Raw genomic sequence first — 16,295 nt, forward strand, 5'->3', positions numbered from 1 at the left:
CATATAGCTTGTTTGTATATGTTTGCATGTTGTCTTCTCCATTACTCTGTGAACTCCTTGAGGGCATGGACTATTTTTTGCCTTTATCTGTATTCCCCATTGCTTAGCACAGTGCCTGGCACGTAGGTAGGTCCTCAACAAATGTTCACTGACTAATGGGAAGGCTTTAGGATTTTGATAAAAATAGGTAAATTGGTGATGTGGTATCACAGGTATGCACATCGATATTTTGGCTTTTATGATGATATGGCATCACAGTGCATCATTTTCCTTTCCAGTGTACTTGGGTAGAGGCTCCTCATGAGAGGAGAGTGGACAGGAAGTTGTCTTCATTTAACTTATTTCTCTCCCTTTCCTGAGAGAATTGCTAAGTGTACATATTAGTGTTTTTAGAGCATATGTCTCATATACAGTCCAGACAGTTCAGTATCAATTTTACTTTTTTAATTGACAAATCATCTGATGGTCCACATTTCATTCAGCCTATAATGTTTGGGACTACCTGGAAGAAGGTCCCATTGAAGCAGAATCAGGTATTGACCACATAGGTTATTTGTACATTTAAGTTCTGTACTCAGTACAGCCTAAAATAATCAATTACATAAATAAATAGGGTGATAGATGAGTAGATGAATAAATGTTATGTATGTATACATGCATGTATAAAGTTTTCAGATGCATTTCACAGAGCTGATTTTAATTTCAGATTGTAGAAATGCATATTTATAAAGGTATGTATACATGTATGTATGTATATATGTATATAAATGTTAATATGCACCTCTAGCATGAGCAAGATTCCATGCCACCAGTAGTTTCTTAGAGGAGACCAAGGTAGTTTGTACTGCTATTAGTCTTATACTTAATGGAGTTACAGGGTAATGATACATAATCATGCATATCTTACATGCATGTATATAAATGGGTATCTTGTACATGTAAGTATATGTGTAATACATACCTATGTGTGCCTATACACATGTAAACACATATATACACATATTTACTTCCTTGTTTACTTATATGGCCCTATCAATCCTAGTCTCCAAGACTGGGAATTTGAAAATAGTCTTTTCTTTCAGAGGAGCATAGTCTGAAAGAGTTCTGGTTTGTTGATCTGTGGGACTTGCATCTATACTATATCTCTCTGTTAGATTTGGCCATTGGGTAACCACTTAGTCTTATGATCAGAACATTCTTGGTACAAATTCGTACAAGAGAGGAAATAGACATAGCTGCCACCTGGCTAGAGGTGAGACAGATTCAGCCATTACCTAGTTTAACTAAGATCACTTTACTGATACCACATATAAAGCAAGCACAGTGTACTTCAAAAAAGGTTCAAGGGTGAGCTACACTGGCAAAAATCCATGTCATTTGCAGCTCCTTAAAGAACTCATGGTAGTTTTGCACTACCACTGGTCTTATATTATACTTAGAGAGGAGTTCCAGGGTGTATTTTGGGTGTAAACTACCACCAGCAACCTTTGAGAATACCCCAGTGCTGCCCATGATGGTGAGCTTAAACAAAGCATGAAAAGAGTCCCCTGGCATTCTTTAGGTGGTACTATCAACTGCTCACAGAAGGACCTGAGCAAATGGATGTTCCCTAGGGGAACATTGAGATTTGTCAATTAATAACTGTCATATACATGAAGATAATCTGGATCAGCATCTGAACTATTATCAGATTGCAGATAATTTAGATTAGACTAGAGAAATAGTCATTTAGGTTTAGATCATTTTAAATCAATTTAAGTGAATTTTAAGTGAACAACTTATGTGGATGGCATCTTGCATCAAGAGTCCTTTGGAAATGCTTTAGGTCATTGCATTTCTAATGAAGGGCAAAATCTATCAGAAACAGTCCTCATACACTGTGACTGTTACTTTGTATAATGTTCTCCTGAAACTGACCCCCTCATAATTTCATACAGCACAATAATTCTCTCACATTCATATACCACAACTTGTTCAACCATTCCCCAATTGATGAGCATTCCCTTGATTTCCAGTTCTTGGCCACCACAAAGAGAGCTGCTATAAATATTTTTTGTACATGTGGGTCTTAAGCAATATTGCTGGGTCAAAGGGTATGCGCATTTTTATAGCCCTTTGGACATATAGGCACTTAAATATTAAAGAAATATGTTAGAGATGAGTTTAGAATCTAAATACCTAATTACATGACTATTGATAACCAAATCCTGTTCATCTCGCTGTTTTCTGAGAGAAAAGGAAGATAGTTGGTGATTTTTTTTCCAGTTTGACTAGTCTTTCCTTGAATTTTTAATAGCGTTAGTTTGTTCTTTTTCACAGCTTGTCAGTTGCTTTTTATCTCTTCTGTCAGTTGACCCCCAACTTTGAGGATCAAATACCATCCGAAGAATCTAGATTTGTTCTGTTTTACATTGAGAAATCAGGAAAATACTGTAATTTTTCCTGATAAATTTTCCAATCTTTTTTCTACCTATATAATTCTTATTATTTGTTTTTCTTATAGGATTTAGTTGTTCGTATTGTTTTCATTCTTGGCAACCTAACTGCGAAAAATAATCAAGCCCGGGAACAGTTTTCTAAGGAGAAAGATTGCATCAAAACCCTCTTATCATTATTCAGTACTTACTATGAAATGGATTTGAATTCTATGAAAAGGATGGATGATGAAGAAGAAAAGAACAAGAAACGCAAACAGCCTTCTGAGGTGGAAGATGTCCTTATAAAGGTGATCCGAGTACTGGCCAACATATCCATTCACCCCAGTATAGGGGCAGCTTTGGCTGCGAACCAGCAAGTAGTGGCATTGCTTGTCACAACACTGGGTAAGAGACGTCCTTCTAACAGGCTTTCTTTCCGTTATCTTTATTCAATCTTTAGGCAGGTTGGAATGTCTGCTGGTGGTGAGAGCATCTTCTGGTTCCAGCATGATTCATGTTTTAGAGGCATGGGTGTGGTGGACCCTGATTAGGACTAACAGTCCCTTTTAATGCAGCTCTGTCTGTGGGCCTCTGTTTTCAAAGGACACACCCCAGCCTTCTTCAGACTGCAGGACAGTTTCATAAATACCATGATAGGAATCAGCAACTAGCCAAATTAAACACAAAGTGTGAAAGTTCAGCCTTGTCCTCTGAATTCCACATGGTTAAAATTTGTCAAACAAAAGTAATGTTCTTAGATATACCATTTAATTTTAATTTATATTGCTCTACCTAAATCAATAGCTAACATGTATCACTTTGTTTTCAGTGTTTTTATATGTACTGTCTCAGTTATATGTTACATATAAGTAAATACTCACATCACTGTTTATCCTAATCTGTACCCTCAGGCATATGAAGAACATGATAACAAAGAGAGCTCAAATTTCCATAGGGCTTTAAGGTTTACAAAGCCCTTTGCACTCAACAGTCCTGTGACATGTCATACTCTCATTATACCTATTTTACATACATAGAAACTGAGGCTTAGGAATGTTAAGGGACTTGCTCATGGTCACTCTGCGGGTAAGTGTTAGGTCTGAGATGCCAGCATTTGGCTCTCAACTATGTTTCCAATGCCTCTACCAGTGTCCCGCCCAGCCTCTTCTAGGTTTAAAAGAAGTAAAATCCATACTTAGTTTGGCTATTACTGTCAGCCTCAATAAAAGATTATGTTTAAGTGATTGGAAGGAAGCTAAAATGCAATTTGCAGATCATCTGTTAAGTTAGTTTAGTTCAATTTAGTTTAGTTATTCCTGCCTCCCATTAGTACACAGGATGATAAGGTCACAGATCTTAGAGTTGGAAGGTACTTCAGAATTCACCGATTCTGATCCAGTCTAGGTAATCAAATTTCTCTGAAACCATCCCTTCCATCCTTCCTTAAAAAGAGTAAACTATAATTTGTTCAGCTATCCTTTACATGTAAAAATGGGGATGATATTTCCACCACCATTAGGGTCATTGTGAAGAAATGCTATTGTGGACCTTAAAGGACTATAATGGTGGGAACTATTATTGAAGCGTAATCAATGGAACATTTTATAAGGCTGGTGGAGGTCTGACTTATGTATATAGATAAATGGAAAGGAGTCAACGGGCAAAAGAGATTGAAAACTTGGGGTATAGTGGAAAGTATCCTGGCTCTGATGGTCAAGAACCATAATACCTTTTATACTTAGTACCCAAGTGACCTTGTGCAAAGCTTAACCTCTCTGAAGCTCATTCTCTCATCTGTAAAAATGAGGTTGAACTAGAATGACCTCTGAGGTACCTTCCAGTTTTAGATTGGTGACCCTCTACTTGATGGCACAAGGTCCTGGAGGAGGCAGGAAAGGACAGAATCAAGAGGACTATGCTAGCCTGACAAGGAGCAGGCATGCTTCCTCAGAGATGAGGGAAGGAAGAGTAGAGTGAAGACAGAATTTTTTTTTTTTTTAAGATGGAGAATAGGGAGGGTGAGAGAGTTCTTAATGGAATGCCTCAATCTCAGCAAGGTAGGAAGGGAGGGTGACTGTGATGGGGTTGGAATAGCTTTTGCAGAGAATTTCATATGGAATGAACAAGAAATAAATAAAAGCCTTGCTAAACTTCCCTTTAGAATTTGATTTCACAAGCCAATTTGAGAGTACAAATTTACATCAGAATAAGTGGTCTAATAAATGCAGCCCTTTTGTGTTTCTCAAGCTTAACATGGTGCTCAAATGAGAATTACATTTCTGCTGCTTTTTTCTATTATTACCATTTCATTACTTTTTTTAACACTTCCAGTAAAGAAGTGTATAAGCAAACTAGCTTAGGGAAGAAAGAGATAGTTAACTTATGCCCTGGGAGAAAAATTATTTTCCATATGCTGATAGTGAGCTGCAGGCCTGAAAGGTGGAAGAGATCTCAGAAGCCAGGCATCTCAGGCAAAGGAAGGTTAAGTGAAAAAAATACTGCGTTGTGGTAAGGACCTGTGTTCAGAGTCTGCACCTGCCACCTGCCATTGACTTTCTTCATGGTCTTGGTCAAGTCACTCGTTCGGGGTCTCAGTTTCCTCATCTGTAGAATGACAGAGTTTACACTAAATGACTTCAGAGGTACTTTCTTCTAGCTCAAGATCTAAAGAACCTTTGATAATATGAATCTTTCTGAGCCCTAATTCCTCGTCTTTAAAATGGAGGATCATTAGATGATAGTGGCATAAAATTTTGGAGCTGAAAAATAATAATACTCATCCAACCTATCTCACAGGATTAGTGTTAAGGATCATATGAGAAATCCCATAAAGCTCTATGCAAATGTGAAGAATTATTATTAATATCTTTATTGTTTTTTAAATGTTATCTTTCCTAGTGCCGAAAATGGTGCTTTGGCACAAAATAGACAATTAAAAAAAAACACCACACCTGTTGATTGATTCTAGCCTTAGAAAATAGAGCCTAAATAAAACTGTCAAAGTGCAGATTATGGCTGACATTGAAGTTGTGATGTGCTCTATACTCTGGCTGTGGTGAGTGGTTTCATAAGTGAGTTTTTTTCTTTTCAGAATATAAATCAATTGACGAATGTGAGGAATTGGTAATTAATGCTACAGCAACCATCAACAATTTGTCTTTCTACCAAGTGAAGAATTCCATCATTCAGGACCGAAAACTGCGCATCGCTGAATGTGAAGTTCTGGGTCACTTGGGGTTAATTAGTTCTTCTTTAACATTTTGATTCCATTATTTAGACATAAGCCATTAGTATTTTTTTGCATTTAACATGCAAAAAAAGAGCCTAATTCATTCCTAAGAGCAAAACTAAAAATCCACTTGCCATAGTAATTCACTATTTGGTTTTAATTTGGTATTAATGGTATTAATATCATTTTGGACTTTTCAGTTACTTGCATTTAGTATGATATTGGTGTTTTAAGGGCTACAGAAGTGAAGCATTTCTTAACTCCCTCTACTTTATTTTCTAAAACAATCAACATCAGTGCTCTTAAAGCTTCTAATGAGCAGCAACATGGATGGAATCCTGGAGGCCGTGCGAGTCTTTGGCAATCTTTCCCAATATGATGAGATTTGTGACTTCATTGTTCAGAAAAACGGTGAGCGCATGGCACACATTCATTAGCAAATATGTCTTGCTGATTTAGCTTTGACTTTTCCTTTAGTCAGGTGGTTTCTGGGTGAGATTTAGCATGCTATGATCATACTTTTTCTTTTAAGTTCAAAGCTTTATGGCTAACTTCCTAGCAGTGAGGGCTCGGCAGGTCTGACCATATCACCTCCTCTTTACCCTCTCTTCCCCCAACACAAACTCCAGTGGATGCTCCCTGTTAAGTCCAGGATCAGATATTAAATCCTCTGTTGGACACTAAATGCTCTTCATAACCTGAACCTTTCCAGTCTTCTTATACTCTACACCCAGCTCCGCATTCTCTTTGATCTAGTGATAGTGGTCTCTGCTGTTCCTCAAACAAGGCACTCCATCTCCCAGGCATTTTTCAGTGACTGACCCCTATGCCTGGAATGCTCTTCCTCTTCATCTCTGCTTTCTGGCTTCTCTGGTTTCCTTCAAGTTCCAGGTAAAAAAAATCCCAGCTTCTACTGAAGCCTGTCCCACTTCCTATTAGCTCTAGTGTTTTCCTTCTACTCAATAGATCTAATTTCTGCTGTTTATAACTTGTTTGTACATCGTTGTTTGTATGTTATCTTCTCTGGTAGATTAGGACCTCCTTGAGAGCAGAGGCTGTCTGCCTTTTACCTTTCTTTGTATCTGCAGCACTTAGCACAAGTGCATGGCACATAGAAGGAGCTTGATAAATGTTTATCAACTGGCTGACTGCTGGTCTCTTTATTTTGCCCGAGTCCAAACTGGGTTCTGAGTGCATTCCTTTTACTAAGAGTTATCATGCTTCTTTCATCTCTAGAGTTGATTTTTCAGGGATTAGGTCAGAGCTTGGCCCATTCTTGCTGAGACCTTCACTGAAACCGCCTAGGGCTTGAGCTAGAGATTCTCTTCTGACCCTTGAAAATCAAGCTGTGGTCAGGGCAAAATTCTTAGAGGGGAGGAGTTGCAGAGACATCAGCCTTTTCTGAAATCCGTATTTTCCTGTCCTCCTGCTAGACAAAGAGGCTTCTTCTTTCCCTTATGAGGTGTGGATGGGATGAGGGTCAAACATACAGAAGGGCAGAGCAGTGGTAAGACTTCCAGAGTAGCAGTAAGAACTCCCCCCTCTCCCTTTTCTAGCTCTAGGCTGGACATCTCAGGCCCAAAGATTTCTTTCCTCCATTCCTTTACACTATTTCTCTCCAATGTGGAGTTTCAGCTCAGACCTGAAATATATTGGCAGGTGGGAGCACAGAAGATGCTCCAACATGGGGTGTTTGTGTACAGTAATAATAACAGTGATAATAGCTTACATTTATGTAGCACCGTAAAGTTTGCAGAAATAGTTTCCTTACAACAACCCAAATTGATATGGGGTTCAAGGGTTGCCATATTAGGCACCATATTGGTCCACAGAGCTACAATACCCTGAAGAATGAGGTCTCTTTCAAAGGAAAAATGACTGAAAGACTTTAGAACTCTCCTGAATGCAATGACAAATCATGAGTCCAGAGGAATGAAACAGGCCATCTGCCTCCTGCAAGAGAGGTAATAGATTGAAAATGAAGAATTAGATACATGGTTTTTTACATGGTCTGTGTGGGAATTTATTTTGCTGGACTATGAATATTTGTTTAAGAATTTCCTCTTTATTTTCTGTTGGTTGTTGGTTGTTATCCTTTATTTTCAAAGAGAACCAAAATGATATCACCATGATAAAGTGAAGTTTCATTGAGTCTGACTGTGGCTGATCAGATGAATACAAGCTCAGAATGCTCTACCACAGGTTGGGCACAGATAGTCCATGTGTATATTTGGGGTGGATACTCCAAAACCCTGTGGACATTGAAAATCTATGAAAATATTCCCTTAATGATTAACAACACCGCGCATTATATCCTTCCTCTCACAGTGATTCTAGACCCTTTTCAGTCATTATCCAAACCCCATTTCCCTTTGCCACCTCCTGATTCCTTATGCCTTAGAACCCTCTCATCTCCAACCCCAGTGTCCCAACTCCAAAACTGCCCACCCCTTCCATTGTTTTCTCTGGCCTGCTCGCTCCATAGGCAATAAAATTGCTTTCATCTTAAATTGTTTCCTTTCTTATTCTTTCTGTCTTCTGGCTTACACTGAGACTTGACTTCCTCCTAATGATAAAGTCTTTTATACTACCCTTTCCAGTGCTACCTGCATTTTCACTCATCCCCCCTGACTTTCTGTCGGAGGTGAATTAGTTGTAATATTCCTTGCTCCCCATTCCACTTCTAGGCTAGTCCTCTATCTCCACCACTCAGGAACCTCTCTTCCTTCAGTCTATATTTATGGTAAGTATAGATCTGCCAACCTCCTAGATACTCCCCTTCTTTTCTCAATCAGTTAAGTGCCTTATTTATAGTACTTTTCTCCTGCCTTTCATGCTGGGGGACTTCAATATGTATGTTGATATTTCTTCAAATACCCTAACTTTACATGTCTTGGCTTACTTATTTCATAAGACCTAGTATTGTAGTCCAAACTCAGCCACAAAGATGGTCAGATTCTCGATCTTGCCATCACTTACAAATGTACCACTGACATGTTAATTAACTATGAGATTCCCTTATCTGATCACAATATAGCATTCTATATTACTAACTCCCCATTTGCCTTCACTCCAAATGCTGCTATTTGTCTGCACCTCATGACTTCCAGTACTGGATATTTCAGTTCTCTACCAGCCCATCACCTCTGTCCCCCTTGTGACCCATTGGTGAACTAGTTCAATTCTACACTATTCTCTTGAGTCTCTTTTGCGTTATTCTGTCCTGCCAAGTCTTGGCCTTGGAACATTCCTAACATCTGCTGCCTTTGAAGGTTCTGAGTATACATGTGGATGAACAGAGGTGGAGAAAATCATCAGGTTCTGTTGCCTGGGTCCACTACAGATTTATTACATAACTTCAACTAAGCTGTCACTGTGGTGAAGCAGTCCTTTTATATACCTCCCTAATTAAATCACTATGCCACTCATCACAATGGTTCTTTCAAACCTTTTTATTTCTCCACAAATTTCCTGTGGCTCCATTTCTTCTTTCCCCTCCTCCTCCCTTCTCAAGTAAGAACCTTGCCTCATATTTTACTGAAAAAATTAAGGTCATTCATCGAGAGCTCCCCCTTCTACAGTCTCCATCTCTCATCACTCAGATGCCTTCTGCCACCATCTCTTTTACTCCTGTCTCACATGAAGAGGTGGCCTTTCTCCTTGCCAGAGCCAACCCATCCATAGGCACAAGTGACTTCATGCCATCTAGTCCTCTCTAACAGATTGTCCTCCATTGTTATGTCCCCCTTTCATTTATCTTCAATCTCTCCTTGTCTACCTGCTGATTCCAAGTTCTTTTTACTAATTCATACTATTTGTCCACCTACAAGTATGCGGTTAGAAGACCATATATATAAAGTGCTTTATACCACAATGTGCTATGCAAATGTAAGTGGTCTTTGTTGTTATTATCATTAATTGCTTTTATTATTGCCCCATTAGGAAGAATGTCTTAAGTCAGTAGGCTTGGGTTCTGTGTTTTGCTCCATCACTGACTTCTAAGCAAGGCATTTCTCCTTCCCACTGTCCTTTTTGAAAAAATGAGACTGTGTGTCCTCTTGAGATTTCACTATTGTGTTTTTCTTCTCTTTGCTCTACCCTTTATTTTTCCTGCTCAGTCTACAAATTTATGATTGCATTGCTGGATGCTAAGCACCAAGATGTTTGCTTTTCTGCCTGTGGAGTTCTCCTAAACCTCACTGTCGACAAAGATAAGCGAGTAATCCTAAAAGAAGGGGGCGGAATTAAAAAGTGAGTTAAAAGACACTGTTCAAAACATATTAGGTATCTAATGTTTCTAAGATATAGGGGGCTTTGCATTTAGGGAAGCGGTGGCAGTTTTTATCATTTTTAATTAAAAGAAGCTAATTCTAGATTGAAAGATCCCAATTTCTACATGAGGAAGTGCTGTTAATGATTTCTCTATGTCTCATGCCTTGGTGGGAACAGGGAAAAAAGAGTAATGGTGTGAGGTGTGTGTGTGTGTGTGTGTGTGTGTGTGTGTGTGTGTGTGTGTGTGTGTGTTGTTTTGGAGTCAGTTGCTGAGTATGTTCAGAGGAACCCAAATGAAGATCAATCAAAGTCAAACTTCAGGGTCCAGTGCCCAATTGCCCAGACCCTTTTGGGGAACTCTTTGAGGCAGGGCGAGGGGAGTGGGAGGATACATATTTACTCACACATAAAAGAACTGTTGTTCCATTTACTCTTTCAAAATCTCCGGAAGAATTTGCTCCTAGACAAAGATTATAATTGTTGTTTTAGAAGTGAACTGATTATTCAGTAGAATATGGTAAATGTGACTTGAATTATATATGTTTGAAATGCAACCAAAAGATAAATATGACCATTTTTAAAAATGCAGAATTTTTCAATGGTCCCTGCCCCAATCACTCTACATATTTTACCCCTACTCCTGCCGCGTCATCTTTATGTCTCAAGTTTCCTGATAAGGAAGGTCTGTGTGTCCATTAGTGTACTCAGCATGTGGCATATTGTTGTTGAATGGAACTGAATTGAATCCTGTTTCTTTTACCAGGTTAGTGGATTGTTTAAGAGACTTTGGCCCCACAGATTGGCAGCTGGCCTGCTTGGTTTGTAAAACATTATGGAATTATAGTGAAAATGTCCCAAATCCTTCGTCGTGTTTTGGAGATGAGGACACAAACGCACTCTTAGTCTTATTGTCATCATTTTTAGGTAAGGATTTTACAACAAATGAGCCAAAAGTTTCTGTGTACTCATGTTGAAAAATGATCTCTGACACACTGTGGCATGTGAAATGAGGTGTGTAAGGTGTACAAATGTGTTTCTATGAGAATGAAAGGACGTTTGAAACATTAGCATAGTATTGCCATAACTTTGCATTTATATGCTATTGTATAGTTTTCAAAGTGGCTCCACATACATTATTTTTATTTGATCTGCACAGCTCTGAGGTCTCTAGGATAGATAGTCATTACATCCATTTGACAGATGAGAAGATTCTTCTTGATCTCTTGAGGTTAAGCAGTTTTTCTAAAGCCAAACAGTTAGTGGCAGAGTTGGGACTCAGTTCATATAATTCAGATCGTGCAGTTTCGAGTCAGTATCTCCTGTTTATACTTCTTTGTAGATGTTCTTATAATACTTATCTGAAGTAACTAGCCAAGATTACAAACTAATTTTGTAATACCAGGGTGTCTTTATCCAGTTCTGTTTTCACTTTTGCTCTAAGTAGACCAGATTTGTATTCTTGTGTTAGAGAAAAGGATGATGGCACAGTGTGTAGTTTTTTTTTTAAAGGTTTTTCAATTGTTTCTTAAGAAATATTTCTACATTCTTAAGTAATTTTTTCACCACATTTAAAGTATAAGATATATTTTTGTATCTTCTCTGTCTGCTCGTGTATATGTGGTTTGATTCTTTTTGATCTGGGTGCTTTATGTTACTTCCTTGGAGTAGTATGTATATTAATATTGTCCAACCAGAACTTTTAACAAAATAGACTAAAAACTGGAATTGATTTGGAAGATCGCATTTGTAAGATCAGTATTAAGCTTACTGTATCCAGGAAAAAGATGTCAAGATAATTTTTAAACTGTTGGAATGCTAAGAAGATCTCCCCAACCTATCCTTCCCCTATACTTAGGGCTCTACAAATCCCATCCAACCACTAACCAGGACCAATCTAGGAGTCTTACTATCTGCCTTTCCATCCATTTCCCCCAAATCCTGCTTTCTACTTGTTGTTCTATAAACAGTAATCAAATGAATACTGTCATTGCTACTGGAATTTTCTTTAAAATTTAACTACACCATCACTCAGCTCACTATCTCTGTGCCTCCTCAAACCAAAACTCCCTTTTCTGGCCACCGTTCTACTGACTGTGTTGAGCCTACCTAAAATGGTGGCTCTTCAAGGTAGGGACAGTCTCAGTTTTATATTTGTGTCTCTGTTTTCTAGACATTTGTAGTCACCAGAAAACTTAATAGCAGCACTTTTGTTTCTTGTTCTTTACTAAGCAAAAAATGCTGCCATAAAATATTTTGGTGTCTACAAGACCCAGTTCTCCTCCCCACTTTTTTTTTTTTTAAATCATCTTCTTCAGGCATGTGCCTAATGGTAGAACCTTTGGGTCAAAAAGTATGGATATTTTAGTTGCCTTCTTCATATAATTTTAGATTCCCTTCTAGAGGGGTTTTGCCTGTTCACAACTCCACCAAAAGTGAATTGGCATACCTCTTTCCAAAAACCTTCCAACACTGACAATTTCTAGGTGGTTTTCTTTTTTTTTTTTTTTTTTGCACTTTGTCAATTTGCTGACTATGGGGTGAAATTTCGAGAATTGCTTTGATTATCATTATTAGTTATTTGGAGTAATGTTTAATGTAGTTGCTAATGGTTTGCAATTTTTATTTTGAGAAATGTTTTTTCATATCTTTTTTTATATCACTTTTGAGGAATGGCCTTTGGTCTTATCTGTTTCTGTTAGTTGCCTTTATACCTTGAGTCTCAGACTTGTATCAGAATCTTAGACATATTTGGTATGAAGATTTCCCCCCTAGTATATTGTGTCACTTTTTATTCTCGTTTCATTAATTGTATTTGTACAAGATTTTCAGTTTTATGAAATCAAAATTTTCTGTTATATTTTGAAAAACTGACTCTATCCTTTGTCTTTTATCCTCTAAGCCATAGATGTGAAAGGTACTGATTTGATTGTACTCTATTTTTTAATGGTATAGCCTTTAATATGTATTTAATATGTTTATATTTTAATACACTTGTATTTAATGATATTCAATATTCATATCACTGTTCCATTTTCAGTTTATTGTGGTATATTGTATATATTGGTCTAAACCTAATTTCTATTAAACTACTTTTCAGTTTTCCCAGCGATTCTTTCCAAATAGGTAAGATTCACCAGGTAATTTATGTTTGTGGTTTATTATTATACACTGAGTTATTGAGTTCAGTTATTTCTGATTCTTCCTGTCTAGTCTGTTCCAATTTTCTGTTTTCCCATTTTGAACTAAAATTAGATTAATTTGTCTAATATTCATTCCTTGTTTTATTCAGCAAATAAATAGCCCTGACTTCAAGGAGCTTACATTCTACTGTAGTGAAAAATATGAACATGGATAAATAAATATAAAATAATATTGGGAGGGGAGGCATCCTGAACTAAAGTGGGTAGAGCAAGAGAAGCCTCTAATAGTGTGTGACACCTGAACTGAGCCTTTAAGAGATGTAGAATTGTTGGAAGTGAAAGTGAGGAATGCATTCCAGGTGTGGTGGGCATGTACAAAAACCATACATGAATTATTATTTGCAAGGATGGTTTGCCTGGAATATAGTTTTTGAAAAGGAGTAATGTGTAAAAATCCTAGAAAAGAACCAGATTGTGTGGATCTTTTAATGCCACACCAAAGAACTTGTATTTTATCCTAAAGTCAGTGGAAGCCTCTGGAGTTTCTTGAGCATGAATGGCAGTCATACTTCTACTTTGGTAATAATCAGTTTGGCAGTTTTGTAGATGTCAGATTGGAGAGAATATGACAGGAACCAAAAATATCTTTACAGGCTAGAACATTGGCCTGAATCTAAAAACAGCAAATTCAATAGGGATAAATATAATCTTATACTTGGATACAGAAATTAGCTTTATAAGGAAATGATAGAGGAGGTATGGTTAGAAAAGTCTTGTTTGAAAAAGATCTGGGGGTTTTAATGGACTGCACCTTCAGTTTGAGTCTACATGACAATATGGCAGTCCAAACAATGCACCTTGGACTGTATTAAGAAAAGCACAGCTTCCAAGAATGGAGAGGTGATAGTCCCTCTGGACTCTGCTGTGGACAATCACAACAGGATTGTTCTGCTTAGTTCTGGGTACCACAGGTAGGAAGGAAATCAGTGGGATCATAAGGATCCAGAGAAGAGTGACCAAGATGGTGTTGGGCCTTGAGTTGAAGGAATTAGGGATGCTTGGCATGTAGAAGATGACGCGTAGAGATGACATAATGCTCTTTTTCAAATATCCTGACATGCTGTTGAGTGGAAGAAGGATCAGACTTGGTCTATTTGGTCCCAGGAGGCAGAACCAGAAGCAAAAAGTGGACATTGCAAAGAGGAAATTTAGTCTTGATGTTAGTAAAACTTCACAACAATTAGAGCTGTTTCAAAGTGGAATGATCTGCCTTGCATTTTCTCTCATTGGAGGGCTTCTAGAAGAGGCTGGATTGTCAGGCTTATTGTAGTGAGGAACAAACTACATGGCTGAGAGCAGTGCTTTCTAACTCTAAAGGTTGTGATTCTTGAGAAATTGGAAGCAGGGGGATCAATAATGAGGCTGTTTCAGTGAGAGGTGATGGATGAGGGCCTTCTTTGACTGATGGCTGTGTGACTAAAGAGGATAAATGCAAGAAAATGTGGAAGTAGAATTGGCAAGATTTGGTAACTAATAAGGTTTGGTGGAATAATGGAGAGAGGAATTGAGAATGACACCATTGTGATCTTTGTGATTAGAAGGAAGATGGTACTTTGGTGTTGTTCAGTCCAACTCTTTGACTCCATAGACCATAGTATGCCAGGCTGTTCTATCCTCCACTGTCTCTTGAAGTCTGTTCAAGCTCATATTCATTGCTTTCATGACATTTTCTGTTCATCTCATCCTCTGCCATCCCCTTTTCTTTTTGCCTTCAATCTTTTCCAACATCAGAGCCTTTTCCAACATCAAGGTCTTTTCCAGTGGATCCTGTCTTTTCATTATGTAACTAAAATAGTGAAGCTTCATCTTCAGTATTTGACCCTCTGGTCTTTGATTGACATGGGAAAACTGGGGAGATAGGTGAATTGAGAAAGGAGGAAGTAAAGAGCCCTAGTTTGGACATGAGTGATATGTTTTTAGTGAGTTTTCATTGCTCAGTTTTATCCAATTCTTCATGACCCTTTTTGGGACTTTCTTAGCAAAGATCCTAGAGTGGTTGTTTCTTTTTCCATTTCATTTTACAAATGAAGAAACTGAGGCAAACAGGGTTAAGTGACTTGCCAGGGGTCATACAATTGGTACGTTTCTGTGGCCACATTTGAACTCAGGAAGATGAGTCTTCCTGACTTCAGGCCTAGCACTCTATCCACTGAGCCACCTCGCTGTCCCTGTGATATGCTTATAGAACAATTACTTGGAAATATCTAATGAGGTAATTGAGACTGGAGTTCAAAGGAGAGGAAATGGCTCTATATATAGTTCTGGGTGTTATCTGCTTGAGAATTGGTGAAATTACCATGAGAAAGAATGCAGAGAGAAGAGGGCTCAGGACAGAAGTCCAAGGAGTACCCACAGATAAAGGTTCATCATTGATGATGATCCACCAAGGAAAATTAAGAAGGAACAGCCAGCCAGGTAGAAGGTGAACTAAGAAGATCCATGAAGAAAAAAGGATCCAGGAGGAGGGAGCAGTTGTATCCAATACTGCAGAATGATCAGAAAGGATGAAGTTTGAGAAAAGACAGTTGCCTTTAGCAATTAAATGAGTGTTGGTAACTTTGCAGAGAGAAATTCCATTATGCAGGGAGTTGAGAAGTGAGTAGGATATAGAGAGGTTGTGGACCTTGTAGTATAGTGTCTCATAAGCCTAAAGATTACACTATAGGGAAAATTGGGAAGCAGTCTGGAAGAAATCTGGGTATAGACTGTCATCTCATACCATATACCAAGATAAGCTCTAAATTAATCATGATTTAGAGATAAGAAATCACATAATAAGCAAATTAGGAAGTAAGGAATAAGAAAGAAATTACTTTATAAGTTTATTGATAAGGGAAGAAGTCATAATCAAACAAAGAATAGTGAGAATTTAGAGAACTACAGAAGATAAAATGGACAGTTTTGATTACCTAAAATTTAAAATTTTTGCACAAAGCAGTGCACTTAAAATTAGAAAGGAAACATTTAATTGGGGGGAAAATCATTGAAGCAGGTTACTCTGATAAAAGTCTCATTTCCAGATATTTAATAGATTTGAATTTTCAAGAACAAGGGCAATTCCATAATTAATAATTGGTCAGAGAATATTAACAGGTAATTTTCAAAGGAAGAAAAACTCAAGCCTTCAACAAACTTATGAAAAATCACTAATCACTAATAAAGAAATGCCAGTTAAAC

At 37.8% G+C, this 16,295-nt stretch overlaps 1 protein-coding gene across 4 annotated transcripts in view; it reads left to right on the top strand.

Moving 5' to 3' along the window:
- The window catches only part of ARMC2 (armadillo repeat containing 2), a 168,955-nt gene that overhangs the window by 145,031 nt on the left and 7,629 nt on the right, over nucleotides 1-16,295 (top strand). For 2 of the 4 annotated variants that reach the window (XM_072643004.1, XM_072643003.1), the window contains exons 13-17: nucleotides 2,504-2,822; nucleotides 5,509-5,631; nucleotides 5,944-6,057; nucleotides 9,765-9,897; nucleotides 10,682-10,842. In XM_072643004.1, the coding sequence (XP_072499105.1) occupies nucleotides 2,504-2,822; nucleotides 5,509-5,631; nucleotides 5,944-6,057; nucleotides 9,765-9,897; nucleotides 10,682-10,842 (850 nt within the window). Of the gene's footprint in view, nucleotides 1-2,503; nucleotides 2,823-5,508; nucleotides 5,632-5,943; nucleotides 6,058-9,764; nucleotides 9,898-10,681; nucleotides 10,843-16,295 lie in introns of those variants that run through there. The other 2 variants (XM_072643005.1, XM_072643006.1) reach the window with 2 other exon arrangements.

The sequence above is a fragment of the Notamacropus eugenii genome, chromosome 2 (genome assembly GCF_028372415.1).
Source record: "Notamacropus eugenii isolate mMacEug1 chromosome 2, mMacEug1.pri_v2, whole genome shotgun sequence".
NCBI lineage: Eukaryota > Metazoa > Chordata > Mammalia > Diprotodontia > Macropodidae > Notamacropus > Notamacropus eugenii.